This window comes from Grampus griseus (assembly GCF_964374135.1).
Source record: "Grampus griseus genome assembly, chromosome: 15".
NCBI classification, from domain to species: Eukaryota; Metazoa; Chordata; class Mammalia; order Artiodactyla; family Delphinidae; genus Grampus; species Grampus griseus.
The window spans coordinates 45,182,321-45,201,613 of NC_139009.1; the positions used below are offsets into that span (position 1 = coordinate 45,182,321).

Genomic DNA, 19,293 nt, shown 5'->3' on the forward strand with positions numbered 1-19,293 from the left:
TGTACCATGTGATAGAATAAAAACTGACCCGATTTTCAGTTTGCTTAAAACTGAGCAATTAAAACATTGAAATAGAACATTCTGTAAGAGTGGCAAAACCAAAATTCTCTAGGGATAACAGAGAGATCCCAACTGGTTAGAGGAATGTTAAGTGGTTCAGGAAGGGATGCTATTTGAGCTGAGCCTTAATGGATAGGTGAGTTTGGTAGGGTGGGCTTGGAAGGCAGCAGAACCCAGGGAAGGGGTTGCCCTTCAGTCAGGAGTTAATAGGCAGGGACTGGTCACCCATCGAATCATAGGTCTGGGGAGCAGAAGGGTCCTTGGCCCATTAACATGTTCACAGATTATCAACTTTTTCATCACCAAAGAACATCTTAGTTGTCTTTCCAAGGGAACAAATATTTTGAAAAATTTTGGCCATGAAATACATGGTAGCCATTACATCTTAATTCCCTTAACAGTTTTTAATTAACCAAGGATATAATATATATCTGCTAGCATGAGTTTCTGATCATAACATATGGAAGAGGCACTGAGTTGTTCTTTCAGCCACAAGCAAAGAAATACATGAGCTCAAGATGAGCCGGATTCCATTATTCCATGGTGGCTCTCTGGAAGTCTGGCACCCTGACCAGGGAGCCTTCAGCCAACTTGCATATTCCACAGTGAGGAAGCCAAGACCTAGGAGGTTGTTTGACTTTGAATCCTGGTTCTGTCTCCCTCTACTTGATTCTGGGAAAGCTATTTTATCTCCGAGACTGAATTTCTTTCTTTCCCAAAAAAACAAAAACAAAAAAGACAGGATAAAAAGGGGGGTGGGGATAACTACCTCCTGAATTTAAGAGTTACATTAAACAGTGTATGGAACCAGTAGGGGCACAATAATATTAATTTCTTTTCCCATTTCCTAGGTCTACAAAAATAGTGGCACAGATAAGATTTAAACTGTTTCTGGCTCCCTTTGACAAGCTCTTTTCTCTTAGCAATTATTTCTTTAATGATCTATCTTGGCTTAAGTCCCCACCCCCAAACCAGATTATCAAAGATAATAGATTAACTGCTTTAATTGATAGATTCGTCCAGTTTCCCTGTTTCTTTCCATCTTTGGTTAACTCCTTTAATCAGTTGATTCTAAAAGCAGAGACAGATAGAACCCTGGAACCTCATTTGAAAACACTAAGAGCTGTTTGTCCTGTTAAATTTGTTAATTGTGTTTTGGCAGACCTAGGCATTTTTTCTAAGCAAAAACAAGCATTTTTACCTCAAATGGAAGAATCTGCAAATGCAGATTCTTTATTAATTATGTCATTCTTTATTCTTTATTAATTTTGTTTAGAAGGAAATCCACAACAAATTTCAGCAGGCTTTAACAAATTATTTTCACTATCTGTATTTTCTACATGCAATTCCAGGACCCCCACCTTTTTTCCCCAAAGCCGCCTAACATCAAACGAATCATTCCAGTCACAAGGTGAATGCAGAATCTCTAATGCACTCCAAGAAATTTTTTTTTTTTTTTTTGCGATACGCGGGCGCCTCACTGTTGTGGCCTCTCCTGTCGCGGAGCACAGGCTCTGGATGCGGCCATGGCTCACGGGCCCAGCAGCTCCGCGGCATGTGGGATCTTCCCGGACCAGGGCACGAACCCGTATCCCCTGCATCGGCAGGCGGACTCTCAACCACTGCGCCACCAGGGAAGCCCCCAAGAAAATATTTTTACGTGAAATTTTTGTAGCTAGGGTAAAATTCTTTCTCATTTTACAATCCCCAGTGTTTGGCAAACAGGCAAATTATGATTATCTGAAATGAATGCTTGAAAAACAGTAGCAGTTGAGCATTTTCTGCTTGCTTGGTTTTACAGGAAATGAGCCTACCAGGTTTGTTGGCTGTTATTGTTCTTTCTCCATTCTTTAGTCGCAGACAGAAGGGACCTCAGGGATTACTTAGGGGCAGATGAGCTCCCAAGTACCTGCCAGTTCTAACAGAATTTGCATTACAATCTGTGAATGGAGATTGGAGAAGATAAACAATGTGCTTTCATTTGATGTGGAGTTAATGGTGTGTTGCTACCCTAATCTGTCACTGTTTTCCAAACATGAAGTGCTTCTCAAGAAGAGATAATGTCTCAGATTTGCCATTTTCTGCAGAAATTCTCATGCCTATCCTGTCATTACAGCTATATATGCCTTTTTAGAGAATCATCTGATTATCTGGAATGTTTCATGTTGACATTATGCCATCTGACTGGGTGATTTCATCAGAAAAAATCTTTGTGTAGGGATAAGTCTCTCTTTTTTGTGGTTGTCCATCTAGAAATATTTCAACAACTCAGGCCAAAGTACACATCCCAAGTTAAAGGGATAATAATTACCAAATAGTTACGCTTCCTTTAATTTTCATGCATGGGGAGATAATAGAAGGATAAATGTCTGCCTTAAGCATCACCGTGTAACAGCAAGTTCTTTGGCATGTAGGTACAACCAGTAGTTGTTTATGTCTCATAGTTTGTTCAGGTTCAAAGTTAATACTTAAATGTTTTCCCAAGGCATATACCTAACTATCCTTCCCCAGATTGTTCTTATTCTTTTGATGTATACTTTAGTGCCTTTTTGTAAAATCAGTAATAGCCAAAGAAGCAAATCACCAGAGTTGATACTTAATGAGAGAAGAATCTTGTATAGTCTCAGATGATGGCACATCTTTCTCTCATTCTCCCCAAGGGCCACCACCTCCACAGCTGCCTGAGTCCTGGCCCTCCTGAGGGGTGCACCCATCTAGAACTGCTTCCTCGAGTACCCAGCCACTCTGAGAGGACCGTCATTTTTCCTCTCCTGCAGGCACAGAATATTAGGGTTGTCACTAATTTTTCCGCACACATTTCCTGTCACTTGGATTCACCTAACCCTGCTCTCCTAAACCACGATGCAGTTTCTTCCTCACCAATGATCCAAATCCTATTCTTGTTCATTCCAGTTCATTCAACATGGTTCTCTATCTTCAAATTTCCTTACCACTTGTATGCAGTCTGAATATGCTGCCTTCAAATGATCTTTTTTTGTTTTATATGTATCTTCTTCATTGGATTTAAAGTTCTCAAGGCAAATATTTCAATACTTTCTCATGTATAACCCCTGATGAACCTTTGGCAAGTCACTTATGCCTTCTTTCTCTCCTTTCCAAATGGGTGTAATAATAATATCTGCCTTAGCCTATTCGTAAGGGTATTATGAAGATCAAATAACTAAACACATGTAAAGAGCCTTTATAAATTGTGAGAGGCTACGTACATGGCAGTAAAATTATACCAGTTCACATACTGAAAGAAAATATGTCAGAGTGAAATACTTAATTTCTACATAACCATGGGAGTCTCCCTGCTGCTATCTATAAAGCAGCTCAACCTTTATGCTTATAGTCTCCCTCATAATAAATTATGCAACTAAAACTGAAAAGCCTAGTCAGTTATTTGGCTATATGAAATATAACCTATATTTAGAAACATTTCTGAGTAATGTTTCTACAGTGAAGATTTATGTAACTTTTAGTTAGAAATTATTTCTAAATGCATATATATATACGTGCAACAAAAATACCTAGAAGATATATCAACATGTTAACAGGAGGTTGTGAATAATTCCAATTTTCCTCTTTTCACTTTTCTCTGTTTCTAAACTTCTCTACAGTGAACCTATACTAGTGCTATAACTTGACAAGAAATTAAACAAAAAAATGAACATTAAACATTTAGCAAAGTTTTGGAATGTTGGAACTTTGAGAGTTTAAAAAATATTGTTATAAGTTTTTTTTTTTACTGCTAGTAGTTGGCTAAAATGTTTTGCAGTTCTCTGCCGTTATAACAAAACAAGTTAAATTATGTGTATCTAGTGCACCTATAGTAAATTATGTAAAATGTATTGAAACATTAGCAAATAAATACCAATAATGAGATGCATCAGAATACTCTTTTTTTTGGATCTATTTATTTTATCACTTATTTTCTAGTTTTGGACACTATGTGGAAATGCCCTGACTGCAAAAAGAGGGATATTTGGCAAAACAGGGGATCTTCAGACCATCCTTTGCCTTGCATGTGCCAAAGAAGACATCACCTACTCTGGTGCTTTAAATGGCGACATCTATGTCTGGAAAGGGCTCAATTTAGTCCGCACCATTCAAGGAGCACATAGTGTAAGTATTTCCGTATAGAAGTTTGGGAATGACTTATTAAATAAGTAAAAGTCACAAATCTCTGTATTTTTGCCCTGTTGCTTTAAGATCAGCCAGTTCTGCTGAACACTCACTAAACATTCATGAAGGATTTCCCTATTTATTTTTGTTCACCTGGAAGAAATTAATATTTCAAAAGCTTAATAACTTAATTAGCTTTCGTCTCAATTATCGATTGACTGATTAGTGTTGTAATTCAGCAGTACCAGCTTGACAGAAACTAGAAGTATTTCATCGTCAGTTTCATCTTCTAAACCAGCATTTCTTTTTTTTTTTGCGGTACACGGGCCTCTCACTGTTGTGGCCTCTCCTGTTGCGGAGCACAGGCTCTGGACGCGCAGGCTCAGCGGCCATGGCTCACGGGCCCAGCCACTCCGCGGCATGTGGGATCTTCCCGGACCGGGGCACGAACCCGTATCCCCTACATTGGCAGGCGGACTCTCAACCACTGCACCACCAGGGAAGCCCAACCAGCATTTCTTAAACGTTAATGTGCCTATGAATCTCCTGGAGATCTTGTTAAAAAGCAGGTTGTCAGTATCACTGATGAACATAGATGCAAAAATCCTCAGCAAAATACTAGCAAACAGAATCCAATAGCACATTAAAAGGATCATACACCATGATCAAGTGGAGTTTATCCCAGGAATGCAAGGATTCTTCATTATACACAAATCCATCAATGTGATAAATCATATTAACAAATTGAAGGAGAAAAACCATATGATCATCTCAATAGATGCAGAAAAAGCTTTCAACAAAATTCAGTACCCATTTATGATAAAAACTCTCCAGACAGTGCGCATAGAGGAAACTTACCTCAACATAATAAAGGCCATATATGACAAACCCACAGCCAACATCATTCTCAATGGTGAAAAACTGAAACCATTTCCACTAAGATCAGGAAAAAGACAAGGTTGCCCACTCTCACGACTATTATAAAACATAGTTTTGGAAGATTTAGCCAATGTGGTCAGAGAAGAAAAAGCAAGAAAAGGAACCCAAATCAGAAAAGAAGAAGTAAAACTGTCATTATTTGCAGATGACATGATACTATACATAGGGAATCCTAAAGATGCTACCAGAAAACTACTAGAGCTAATCAATGAACTTGGTAAAGTAGCAGGATACAAAATCAATGCACAGAAATCTCTTGCATTCCTATACACTAATGATGAAAAATCTGAAAGATAAATTAAGGAAACCCTCCCATTTACCACTGCAACAAAAAGAATAAAATACCTAGGAATAAACCTACCTACAGAGACAAAGACCTGTATGCAGAAAAGTATAAGACACTGATGAAAGAAATTAAAGATGATACGGACAGATGGAGAGATATACCATGTTCTTGGATTGGAAGAATCATTGTGAAAATGACTATACTACCCAAAGCAATCTGCAGATTCAATGCCATCCCTATCAAACTACCACTGGCATTTTTCATAGAACTAGAACAAAAAATTTCACAATTTGTATGGAAACACAAAAGATTGCAAATAGCCAAAGCAATCTTGAGAAAGAAAAATGGAGCTGGAGGAATCAGACTTCCTGACTTCAGACTATACTACAAAGCTACAATAATGAAGACAGTATGATACTGGCACAAAAACAGAAATATAGATCAATGGAACAGAATAGGCCAGAGATAAACCCACATACATATGGCCACCTTATCTTTGATAAAGGAGGCAAGAATATACAATGGAGAAAAGACAGCCTCTTCAATACGTGGTGCTGGGACAACTGGATGGCTACATGTAAAAGAATGAAATTAGAATACTCCCTAACACCATACACAAAATTATAATGGATTAAAGACCTGATCGTAAGGCCGGACACTATAAAACTCTTAGAGGAAAACATAGGCAGAATACTCTATGACATAAATCACAGCAAGATCCTTTTTGACCCACCTCCTAGAGAAATGGAAATAAAAACAAAAATAAACAAATGGGACCTAATGAAACTTCAAAGCTTTTGCACAGCAAAGGAAACCATAAACAAGACGAAAAGACAACCCTTATAATGGGCAAAAATATTTGTAAACGAAGCAACTGACAAAGGATTAATCTCCAGAATATACAAGCAGCTTATGCAGCTCAATATCAAAAAAACAAACAACCCAGTCCAAAAATGGGCAGAAGACCTAAATCGACATTTCTCCAGAGAAGATATACAGATTGCCAACAAACACATGAAAGGATGCTCAACATCACTAATCATTAGAGAAATGCAAATTAAAAGTACAATGAGGTATTACCTCACACTGGCCAGAATGGCCATCATCAAAAAATCTACAAACAATAAATCCTGGAGAGAGTGTGGAGAAAAGGAAACCCTCTTGCACTGTTGGTGGGAATGTAAATTGATACAGCCACAATGGAGAACAGTATGGAGGTTCCTTAAAAAACTAAAAACAGAATTACCATATGACCCAGCAATCCCACTACTGGGCATATACCCTGAGAAAACCATAATTCAAAAAGAGTCATGTACCACAATGTTCATTGCAGCACTATTTACAATAGCCAGGACATGGAAGCAACCTAAGTGTCCATCAACAGTTGAATGAACAAAGAAGATGTGGCACATACATACAATGGAATTTTACTCAGCCATAAAAAGAAACAAAATTGAATTATTTATAGTGAGGTGGATGGACCTAGAGTCTGTCATACAGAGTGAAGTAAGTCAAAGAGAAAAACAAATACCGTATGCTAACACATATATATGGAATCTAAAAAAAAAAGTTATGAAGAACCTAGGAGCAGGACAGGCATAAAGACTCAGACGTAGAGAGTGGTCTTAAGGACACGGGGAAGGGGTAAGGGTAGGCTGGGACGAAGTTAGACAGCACTGATATATATACACTACCAACTGCAAAATAGATAGCTAGTGGGAAACAGCCACATAGCACAGGGAGATCAGCTTGGTGCTTTGTGACCAGCTAGAGGGTTGGGATAGGGAGGGTGAGAGGGAGACGCAAGAGGGAGGAGAGGTGGTGATATATGTATACGTATAGCTGCTTTACTTTTTTGTACAGCAGAAACTAATAGAACAGTATAAATCAATTATACTCCAATAAAGATGTTAAAAAAATGCAGACTGTTACTCAGTGTGTCTGGGATGACATTACTGCTGCTGGCCTGTGGCCTATATGTTGAATAGCAAGGGTGGAGACAGCTGTTATTTTTATAGTGGTTAATAAGGTAGATTTTCCTCATCTGAGTGAGAGAGTGTCACCTCCATGTCCACATCACAATTTCTTAAAATGCAAACAAAAACCACTGATAAATTCTTTTGATGGTCTGCTCTGTAAGAACAAGGACAAACTTGACTCTGAGCACTCTGCTGAATTCTGACATATATTAAAATAGTTATATTGCTGTGTCTATAGATGATAAAGTAGAAATGACCAGAAGAATGGGGAGATGATGTGAAAGGTAAAGCCTGTTGTAATAAATGGAAATTTGGTAAAATGTTATCAGAAACTCAACAGACCTTTAGCTTTTTGCCCTATTACTGTGAACCTGAAGAAAAGTTTCAGCAACTCTTAGCAAAAGAGCTATGAAATTTTAGAACTTTCACTGTCTTGTATGTTGAAGACCAGTTTTCTTGGCTTCGCTAATTATGAAACAGCTCTTGAAACAAAAGGTCAGTATTGGTCCTCATTCATAAAAACAGCTGCGTTAGTAACCTAATTTCTCTTTACACTGGATATTATGTCAACATTATACTCTTGTAACACATTTTCCATGGAAAAGCATCTTTAAGTTGTGAAACCACGTCAGAGGTGAAAAGCGTCTTCAAATAATGCTTAACAAGCTAACACAAGTGTAATTTATGTTTCCATTTAGGCTCAGATGGTGCGTGCTTGAGTTCATTGGGATGCATTTCTGTCACCATCGTCCCTATAGAAGTGTTTGTGTTCCTAGCCCGCATATCTTTACTTGTTTTAAAAGGAATTTATGTGAAACACCGCCACCATTGTCTTTATAATGATTAACTGTCACAGAAAGAAATTTATGATTTTTATATTTGCTTTAGCCAAGGAATTCCTGAATTTTTTTTACAGCCTGTTATTAGTTTAATCGTGGCAAAGGAGCACTTGAACTAGTTTGCTTTAGTGATATTATGAATTTTTAATCTAGCTAAAATGGCTACTTGTTCTATTGCCAGGATTTCAATAGAGAGCAAGAGATTTGTTTTTTGTTTTATTTTTGCTTTGTTTTGTATTTTTATCGTCAAGATCCAGCTATAATGACTGTTTAGAACGATTGCAGCATTGAGTATTATCTGCCTTAATCAACAGGCTGGAATCTTCAGCATGTATGCTTGCGAAGAAGGCTTTGCCACTGGTGGACGAGATGGGTGTATACGATTATGGGATACTGATTTCAAACCAATAACCAAAATTGATCTCAGGGAGACAGAACAAGGATATAAAGGTAACACATGTATTAATACTTATCCATAGATCTTAATGTGTTAAATACAGTGTGAAAGTCTGTTTCTATATTTGTTTCTCTTACCCCATCTTCTACCATGAAGGATTTAAGGTAGTTTACATAAATGTAATGGATACAAGATTAAAAGTATGTTGAATGTAAGTGAATACCCCTTTTTCCTAATTTGCACAAGGGTATCTATATGTACAAGCAGTGGTCCTGCTGCAAAGATAAACAACATAATAATAAAACTACTGACTGGTAACCTGAGAGATGGGACTTTCAGTTATAAAACTGAGAAGTTCTGGGTAAGTTAGTGACCCTAAATGTAACTGCATGCAGCCTCTGAAAATAAATAAATAATAGGAAAAACAAGAGAAATTATTTTTAAAAAAATAGCTTTAGTGGAGTAGCTACCATAGTAGTAGGGGTTAAGAGCCCGGGCTCAGAGTCGGGGAGGCTGGGTTCAAATCCAAGTTTTACCTGTGATAGATTGGAGACCTTGGTCAAATTTGTTAACATCTCTGGGCCTCAGTTTCCTCATCTGTAAAATGGGGGTAATACCAACACCAACCTCATAGAGTTCTATGAGGATTAAATACACTTGCAGAGTGCTTAGAGTAAGTCATGGTGCATGGTCAGCCCTCAGTAAACGTTGGCTACTGTTAACAATATGTTAAGTATGTGTACCAGAGAATACAAAGCAGTTTATATACATCTTTTTAAATTCTCATGATAGGCTTATTATCTCATTTTTCATATAGAGAATTTGGCACTGAGAGAGATTAAAGTGGAAAATGTAAATAGGAAAGATAAGATGAAGTAAGTCACAAGTGACGTTAGTCCACTGAGCACATGTGGGGAGTTCTGTTCACGTGAGAATTTAGTGTCCACTTCATTGCATGGACAGTCAAGGCCCTCGAGTTCTCTGCCAGAGAACATGGGCCAATGTAACTTTATCCAGAAAAGTACTTTAGGCAGATATAAGCAAGTAAGCACCCATAAAAGCAATGTTAAAAATGCTAGTAAAGCAGCCAAAAATGTTTGACCTTGAACCGTGAAACTTCTTGGTGTATCCCTCAAGGTAAACTGGAAGCAAAACATATACTTAGATAACTCATGAGTTAACTTACTAGATGGGATTATTGACCATAAACTGGCTAGATGTTGGGGAGCATCAACCAGAAATCATGATTCCTTTTTGGCAGTCACTTTATCCAGCTCATCCCAAAATTTTATCACATAATCAAGGTATAAGTTTTAAAGTGTGAGGATCAGGGCAGAAGCCATATTTACTCTGCTCTACTTTTCTCCCTGATACCCAGTCCCTGACTTCAGGCTCTCAAAGGAGAGTTCAGGAGCCGGTTCAGAACAAGCATCTGTATAGCCAGGGATTTGTATTGATTGTACAAAGCCACCCCCATGGTCAACTCCTATCCCCAGAGTCAAGGGAAGGTGGTCAGGGACACGTTCTATTTTCTATCAGTCTCAACTGATTCCCACACACACTTGCTTGCCAATATCAAAGAGGATATAGGTGGTGCACAGTGGACAGAAGGACCTTAAGCAAGCCTGCATCTCATAGGTGTGGCCTGTAGCACCTGGGCTTATAGCTATCAGGGGAAGGATTAGCATGTATTTTTAGATGGATGGCCAGTGGGACAGTAGCCTGTATTTCAGGAGGAGTAGTGAACTGTGCTTTTAAAGGACTGGATAGACCATGCTGCTGTTCAGGAGCCGTGAAAATGGGTGCCGTTTTCTTGCCACCTTCTTCATTTTTGCAGTCTCAGCTCACTACCAATACTCTTGTTTACTTCGTGTTTTACTTTAAATGGATGTGAATGCATCTCTTTCTTCTTTTTTTTAACTTCTCCTCATAAGCAATAATATCTGTGAAATTATGGCTTTAATATACTGTTTATATATATTTTTTACTTGTTAAGTTCTAGCTATTGGATTAAAAAATTTTGTCCATGTAGCATCTTCACCATCAGTGGTGCCTTTGCCTGTCACACTTTCGGCAACACTGTAACAGAAGTCTACTATGTACTATCAAACTTCCAAAGAATTGCCGGCATTTTTTCCAGTCCTTAGTGGAAAACAGGACAAATGTATAGAGTCAAACGAATGAAAGGCTCGTGGTTGAAGTGTTGGTAACAACCCCAAATCTGGCTTACTCTTCACCCTCAACTCAGCTAGTTCTCGAGCCTGTGTGGACAGGGCCTTGCAGGGGGAACCTGCCACGATCCTGAACCACCCTCAGGGACTTTCTCTTGCCCTCAGCCGGGCCTTGGCGCCATCATCACACGGAAGCAGGGCCGGGGGGCCGTTGAGTTGAGAAGCCAGGTCTCAGAACAGGCCCTCCATGACGTTCTCTGAGACCAGCTGCCAGGGCCACCCTGTGACAGGGGTGTACTCTAGGGCACCTGAAGGTGGGAGTGAGGCCAGAGTGAGCTAGGAGACCCAGCACAAGTATAAGGATTAAAATATGTAGGATTGCAGGTGAGGATTAAAAGTAGTTGAAATGTATACAGTTTTCTGTTCCAGCTCCCTCTTCAACCAGCCATTACCATACATGCCCTTGCTCTTCCGAGCATTTGCAGACAGTGTGGGTTAAAGGGGAGGGAAGGAAAGACTGTGGGGAGAGGCTGAAACAGGAGGAAGAAGGCAAAATGGACAGGACTTGGGGTGTACTTTGTCCCACCCCATCCTGCCCTGCACACCACCGCCCACCCGCCCCGCCGCCGCCGCCATTCCCCGAAAAGGAGTCTTGACTTTTCCTCCACCTTCAGGCTCTGCCTCAAGATGGAAACAAAGTACCATTTGGAAGGAGCAGATTCAAGCAAAGCACTGTTAGAACTAGTTACCAACCAGGGTTCTTGGCCTCCTTAATCAATGGAAATTGATAAGAGGCCGGTCAAGAAATTCAGGCAAGGCTTTATTGGGGCTCCTGCTGCAGCACGAGGGAGCAAAAACAAGTAACACGTTCCCTTGCTCCTTCCCTGAGCGGGGGGTAAACTGCTTCCTTATATGGGGTGAGGGTAGGGGTGGGTCCAGGGGTCCGGCCGGAGGGGTGGCTTAGGCGGTCTGCCCACTCCCTTGGTGGTGCTGTGTGCAGGGGGCATGCGCAGTACCCTGCTTTTCCTCTGGGCTGGTCAGAAGTGGCAGTTGGGTTTTTGGTCTTTTTGTTCATAATTTAGCCCAACTGTGCACGCACATAGTTATTTTTAGTTCCTTATAGTTTATTTGTATTTTGTTGCTGGAGGAGACTGTCCAGGTGCAAGCGCTGCAGCAACGGGTCCCAGGGTTTCAGGTCCAAGCCTGTCTTACTACTTTGCTCTCAATTTGGACATGAAGCTACGTGTATGGACAGTTTTATTCTAGTAAAAATTTCTTGATATGAATGAGCCTTCTTCGATATTTTTGCTGTTTGTATAGCAATGACTCTTGAATTCATTTCTGTGTAAATATAGTAACTTCTCATATTACTCAAACAACTATTTAAATAAATTTAGCAAGAGAATTAATTATGGCCATGTCCCAACTCCCATGACATAGTACTGATATTCTATAGTCCTTAAATTTATAAACTTACTAGTAAAAATTCAGAAACTGCTACTTAACGTTTGGTAATCTGAGTCTGTTTGTAACAACCACACTTCCTATGGCACTATTTCTACTGCCCTTCCTATAGACTTCCAGAAGATCTATAAAATGAATCTGGCCATTTCCAAGTTGTTTTATATAAATATTCATAAGATTTACCTATATTTGCATCTTCTGATAACTATTATTTGCTAAAAAACAAGAAAGAGAACAGTTTTTAGATGAACTAAGATTAACACTAAGCTCAGGAAAAAAACCCCAAAATGATATTACAGCTTTATTATAAAGTGATGGTATTAATCAGTTCTCCTACATCTTTATAGTCAAACTTGAGCTAATTAAGACTTTGACTTCTACTGAAAACAATTAACCCTTCTTTAAATTGAGGGTGAACCAGCTTGGAGATAGGTCATTGTCATATCAACAAGAATCTGTACAGCCAGAGCTGATTCTCAGGGCTTCTTCTCTTCTCCCCAAGTCTTAGTAAAAGAAAATGGACTTCATAAGCCCAGAGGACCATTCCTCAATCAAAGGAATAGTAGTGTTTTATTTATACCACTGACATACAACTTTTGTGAGTTGTGAGTCTGCAAACAAGTTTTTACTAACAATACATGGTGATATAAATCAGCGATCTAATTCATCCAGGATACCTTATCTACAATTCTGAAGTCAAAAAACTCAGAATGCCAAAATGTACATATATTTTTTATGAGGGCAACCAACTTTTTTATTGTGGTAAGATATACACAATACACAAAATTTACCATTTTAACCATTTTTTCAGTAAACATATGAGTGCATCAAGTACAGTCATCTTATGCAGCCATCATGACCATCCATCTCCAGAACATTGTTCATCTTTCCAGACTGAAACATCATACCCATTAAACAACAACTCCCCATTCCCTTCTCGTCCTGCCCCTGGCAGCCCCCATTCTACTTTCTGTCTCTGTGAATTTGCCTGTTCTAATTTGCCTATTCTTATTCTCGTATAAGTGGAATTATGCAGTATTTGCTCTTTTGTGACTGGCTTATTTCTCTTAGAATAATGTCTTCAAGGTTCATCCATGTTGTAGCATGTGTCAGAATTTCCTTTGTTCTTAAGGCTGAATAATATTTCGTTGTATACCACATTTTGTTTATCCATTGATCTGTTATCCATTGATCTGTCCATGGATACTTGGGTTGCTTCCACCTTTTGGCTATTGTGAATAATGCTGCAATGAACATGGGTACGCAAATGTCTCTGAGACTTTGCTTTCAATTCCTTGGGATATATATCCAGAAGTGGAATTATTGGATCATATGGTATTTCTATTTTTAATATTTTTGAGGAACTTCCATACTGTTTTCCATAACAGCTGCACCATTTTTATATTCCTACCAGCAGTGCACAAGGATTTCAATTTCTCCACATCCTCACCGACACTTTCTGGGTTTTTTGTTTGTTTGTTTTTTTGTTTTGCGGTATGCGGGCCTCTCACTGTTGTGGCCTCTCCCATTGCGGAGCACAGGTTCCAGACGCGCAGGCTCAGTGGCCATGGCTCACGGGCCCAGCCGCTCCACGGCATGTGGGATCTTCCCGGACCAGGGCATGAACCCGTGTCCCCTGCATCTGCAGGCGGGCTCTCAACCACTGCGCCACCAGGGAAGCCCTGGTTTTTTGTTAACAGCTATTCTGATATATGTGAAGTGGTTTTCAATTGCATTTCCCTAATGATTTTTGATGTTAAGCATCTTTCATAAGCTTGTTGGCCATTTGTATATCATCTTTGGAGAAATTTCTATTCAAGTCCTTTGCCCATTTTTTTTTCACACACACACGCACTGTATTTTATTTTTACAAGAGATAAACTGACACCAAGCATTGTAAATGGATGACCACAACAAAAGCAACAATGATTGCAATTACCAAACACAAAACACACTCATACTATGTCATCATATTGACATTCAGTCCAGTAATCCTCCACTGTAACAGCTCCATTACTTTGCAGTGAAAAAAAATTTTTTTTATTTCTGATATACATTTTAAAGTAATAACTAGAATTATGACTTATAACATTATACCAGAACATATACGATTTTTAGAAATTTCATGTAATGTCTGAAACATTTATATTAACATATTTCCATACAAATAACCCAAAGAAAGTTTAGTATTAGTTGGTTTTTTTGTTTGTTTTTTTATACTGCAGGTTCTTATTAGTCATCAATTTTATACACATCATTGTATACGTGTCAATCCCAATCACCCAATTCAGCACACCACCGTCCCCACCCCACCGCGGTTTTCCCCCCTTGGTGTCTCTACATCTGTGTCTCAACTTTTGCCCTGCAAACCGGTTCATCTGTACCATTTTTCTAGATTCCACATACATGCATTAATATATGATATTTCTTTTTCTCTTTCTGACTTACTTCACTCTGTATGACAGTCTCTAGATCCATCCACATCTCAACAAATGACTCAGTTTTGTTCCCTTTTATGGCTGAGTAATATTCCATTGTATACATGTACCACATCTTCTTTATCCATTCGTCTGTCAATGGGCATTTAGGTTGCTTCCATGACCTGGCTATTGTAAATAGTGCTGCAATGAACATTGGGGTGCATGTGTCTTTTTGAATTATGGTTTTCTCAGGGTATATTCCAAGTAGTGGGATTGCTGGGTCATATGGTAATTCTATTTTTCATTTTTAAAGGAACCTCCATACTGTTCTCCATAGTGGCTGTATCAATTTACATTCCCACCAACAGTGCAAGAGGATTCCCTTTTCTCCACACCCTCTCCAGCGTTTGTCGTTTGTACATTTTCTGATGATGCCCATTCTAACTCATGTGAGGTAATACCTCATTGTAGTTTTGATTTACATTTCTCTAATAATTAGTGATGTTGAGCAGCTTTTCATGTGCTTTGTGGCCATCTGTATGTCTTCTTTGCAGAAATGTCTATTTAGGTCTTCTGCGCATTTTTGAATTGGGTTGTTTGTTTTCTTAATATTGAGCTGCATGAGCTGTTTATATATTTTGGAGATTAATCCTTTGTCCGTGGATTCATTTGCAAATATTTTCTCCCATTCTGAGGGTTGTCTTTTCGTCTTGTTTATGGTTTCCTTTGCTGTACAAAAGCTTTTAAGTTTCACTAGGGACCATTTGTTTATTTTTTTTTTATTTCCATTACTCTGGGAGGTGGATCAAAAAAGTTCCTGCTGTGATTTATGTCAAAGAGTGTTCTTTCTATGTTTTCCTCTAAGTTTTATAGTGTCTGGTCTTACATTTAGGTCTCGAATCCATTCTGAGTTTATTTTTGTGTATGGTGTTAGGGAGTGTTCTAATTTCATTCTTTTACGTGTAGCTGTCCAGCTTTCCCAGCACCACTTATTGAAGAAACTGTCTTTTCTCCATTGTATATCTTTGCCTCCTTTGTCATAGATTAGTTGACCATAGGTGCCTGGGTTTATCTCTGGGCTTTCTATCTTGTTCCATTGATCTATGTTTCTATTTTTGTGCCAGTACCATATTGTCTTGATTACTGTAGCTTTGTAGTATAGTCTGAAGTCAGGGAGTCTGATTCCTCCAGCTCCGTTTTTTTCCCTCAAGACTGCTTTGTCTATTCAGGGCCTTTTGTGTCTCCATACAAATTTTAAGATGGGGCTTCCCTGGTGGCGAAGTGGTTGAGAATCTGCCTGCCAATGCAGAGGACACAGGTTCGAGCCCTGGTCTGGGAAGATCCCACATGCCACGGAGCAACTAGGCCCGTGAGCCACAATTACTGAGCCTGCGCGTCTGGAGCCTGTGCTCCGCGCAGCAAGAGAGGCCGCGATAGTGAGAGCCCCGCGCACCGCGATGAAGAGTGGCCCCCACTTGCTGCAACTAGAGAAAGCCCTCGCACAGAAACAAAGACCCAACACAGCCATAAATAAATAAATAAATAAAATTAACAAATTTTTTTTTAAGATAATTTGTTCTAGTTCCATAAAAATTGCCATTGGTAATTTGATAGGGATTGCGTTGAATCTGTAGATTGCTTTGTGTAGTATAGTCATTTTCACAGTATTGATTCTTCCAATCCAAGAACTTGGTATCTCTCCATCTGTTGGTATCATCTTTAATTTCTTTCATCAGTGTCTTATAGTTTTCTGCATACAAGTCTTTTGTCTCCTTAGGTAGGTTTATTCCTAGGTATTTTATTCTTTTTGTTGCAGTGGTAAATGGGAGTGTTTCCTTAACTTCTCTTTCAGATTTTTCATCATTAATGTATAGGAATGCAAGAGATTTCTGTGCATTGATTTTGTATCCTGCAGCTTTACCAAATTCATTGATTAGCTCTAGTAGTTTTCTGGTAGCATTTTTAGGATTATCTATGTATAGTATCATGTCATCTGCAAACAGTGACAGTTTTACTTCTTCTTTTCCAATCTGTATTCCTTTTATTTCTTTTTCTTCTCTGATTGCCGTGGCTAGGACTTCCAAAACTATGTTGAATGATAGTGGCGAGAGTGGACATCCTTGTCTTGCTCCTGATCTTAGAGGAAATGCTTCCAGTTTTTCACCATTGAGAATGATGTTTGCTGTGGGTTTGTCGTATATGGCCTTTATTATGTTGAGGTAGTTTCCCTCTATGCCCACTTTCTGGAGAGTTTTTATCATAAATGGGTGTTGAATTTTGTCAAAAGCTTTTTTGCATCTATTGAGATGATCACATGGCTTTTATTCTTCGATTTGTTAATATGGTGTATCGCATTGATTGATTTGCATATATTGAAGAATCCTTGCATCCCTGGGATAAATCCCACTTGATCATGGTGTCTGATCCTTTTCATGTGTTGTTGGATTCTGTTTGCTAGTATTTTGTTGAGGATTTTTGCATCTATATTCATCAGTGATATTGGTCTGTAATTTTCTTTTTTTGTAGTATCTTTGTCTGGTTTTGGTATCAGCGTGGTGGTGGCCTCATAGAATGAATTTCGGAGTGTTCCCTCTTCTGCAATTTTTTGGAAGAGTTTGAGAAGGATGGGTGTTAGCTCTTCTCTAAATGTTTGATGGAATTCACCTGTGAAGCCATCTTGTCCTGGACTTTTGTTTGTTGGAAGATTTTTAGTCACAGTTTCAATTTCATTATTTGTGATTGGTCTGTTCATATTTTCGGTTTCTTCGTGGTTCAGTCTTGGAAGGTTATACCTTTTTAAGAATTTGTCCATTTCTTCCAGATTTTCCATTTTATTGGCATAGAGTTGCTTGTAGTAGTCTCTTAGGGTGCTTTGTATTTCTGTGGTGTCTGTTGTAACTTCTCCTTTTTCTTTTCTAATTTTATTGATTAGAGTCCTCTCCCTCTTTTTGTTGATGAGTCTGGCTAATGGTTTATCAATTTTGTTTATCTTCTCAAAGAACCAGCTTTTAGTTTTATTGATCTTTGCTATTGTTTTCTTTGTTTCTATTTCATTTATTTCTGCTCTGATCTTTATGATTTCTTTCCTTCTGCTAACTTTTGGTTTTGTTTGTTCTTCTTTCTCTAGTTCCTTTAGGTGTCAGGTTAGATTGTTTACTTGAGATTTTTCTTGTTTCTTGAGGTAGGATTGTATTGCTATAAACTTCCCTCTTAGAACTGCTTTTGCTGCATCCCATAGGTTTTGGATCATCGTGTTTTCATTGTCATTTGTCACTAGGTATTTTTTGATTTCCTCTTGGATTTCTTCAGTGATCTCTTGGTTATTTAGTAACATATTGTTTAGGCTCCATGTGTTTGTGCTTTTTATGTTTTTTCCCTGTAATTCATTTGTAATCTCATAGCGTTGTGGTCAGAAAAGATGCTTGGTGTGATTTCAATTTTCTTAAATTTACTGAGGCTTGATTTGTGACCCAAGATGTGATCTGTCCTGAAGAATGTTCCATGTGTGCTTGAGAAGAAAGTGTAATATGCTGGTTTTGGATGGAATGTCCTATAAATATCAATTAAATCTAGCTGGTCTATTGTGTAATTTAAAGCTTCTGTTTCCTTAATTATTTTCATTTTGGATGATCTGTCCATTCGTGTAAGTGAGGTGTTAAAGTCCCCAACTATTATTGTGTTATTGTCGATTTCCTCTTTTATAACTGTTAGCAGTTGCCTTATGTATTGAGGTGCCCCTATATTGGGTGCATATATATTTATAATTGTTATATCTTCTTCTTGGATTGATCCCTTGATCATTATGTAATGTCCTTCCTTGTCTCTTGTAACGTTCTTTATTTTAAAGTCTACTTTATCTGATATGAGTATTGCTACTCCAGTTTTCTTTTGATTTCCATTTGCATGGAATATCTTTTTCCATCCCCTCACTTTCAGTCTGTATGTGTCCCTAGGTCTGAAGTGGGTCTCTTGTAGACAGCATATAGATGGGTCTTGTTTTTGTATCCATTCAGCAAGCCTGTGTCTTTTGGTTGGAGCATTTAATACATTCACGCTAAAGGTAATTATCGATATGTTTGTTCCTATGACCATTTTCTTAACTGTTTTGGGTTTGTTTTTGTAGGTCCTTTTCTTCTCTTGTGTTTCCCACTTAGAGAAGTTCCTTTAGCATTTGTTGTAGAGCTGGTCTGGTGGTGCTGAATTCTCTTCGCTTTTGCGTGTCTGTAAAGCTTTTTGTTTTTTTTTTTTTTTTTTTGCGGTACACGAGCCTCTCACTGTTGCGGAGCACAGGCTCCGGGTGCGCAGGCTCAGCGGCCATGGCTCACGGGCCTAGCCGCTCCGTGGCATGTGGTATCCTCCCGGACCAGGGCATAAACCTGTGTCCTCTGCATTGACAGGCGGATTCTCAACCACTGCGCCACCAGGGAAGCCTGTAAAGCTTTTGATTTCTCCATAGAATCTGAATGAGCTCCTTGACGGGTAGAGTAATCTTGGTTGTAGGTTCTTCCCTTTCATCACTTTTAAGTATATCATGCCACTCCCTTCTGGCTTGTAGAGTTTCTGCTGAGAAATCAACTGTTAACCTTATGGGAGTTCCCTTGTATGTTATT

At 38.8% G+C, this 19,293-nt stretch overlaps 1 protein-coding gene across 1 annotated transcript in view; it reads left to right on the forward strand.

Annotated features, from left to right (window-relative positions):
• Positions 1-19,293, forward strand: part of EML6 (EMAP like 6) — a gene marked incomplete at both ends in the record, with an annotated part of 312,634 nt that overhangs the window by 150,784 nt on the left and 142,557 nt on the right. Inside the window, 2 exons of the mRNA XM_082672746.1 lie at positions 4,003-4,188; positions 8,546-8,681. Of these exons, the coding sequence (XP_082528872.1) occupies positions 4,003-4,188; positions 8,546-8,681 (322 nt within the window). The remainder of the gene's footprint in view (positions 1-4,002; positions 4,189-8,545; positions 8,682-19,293) is intronic.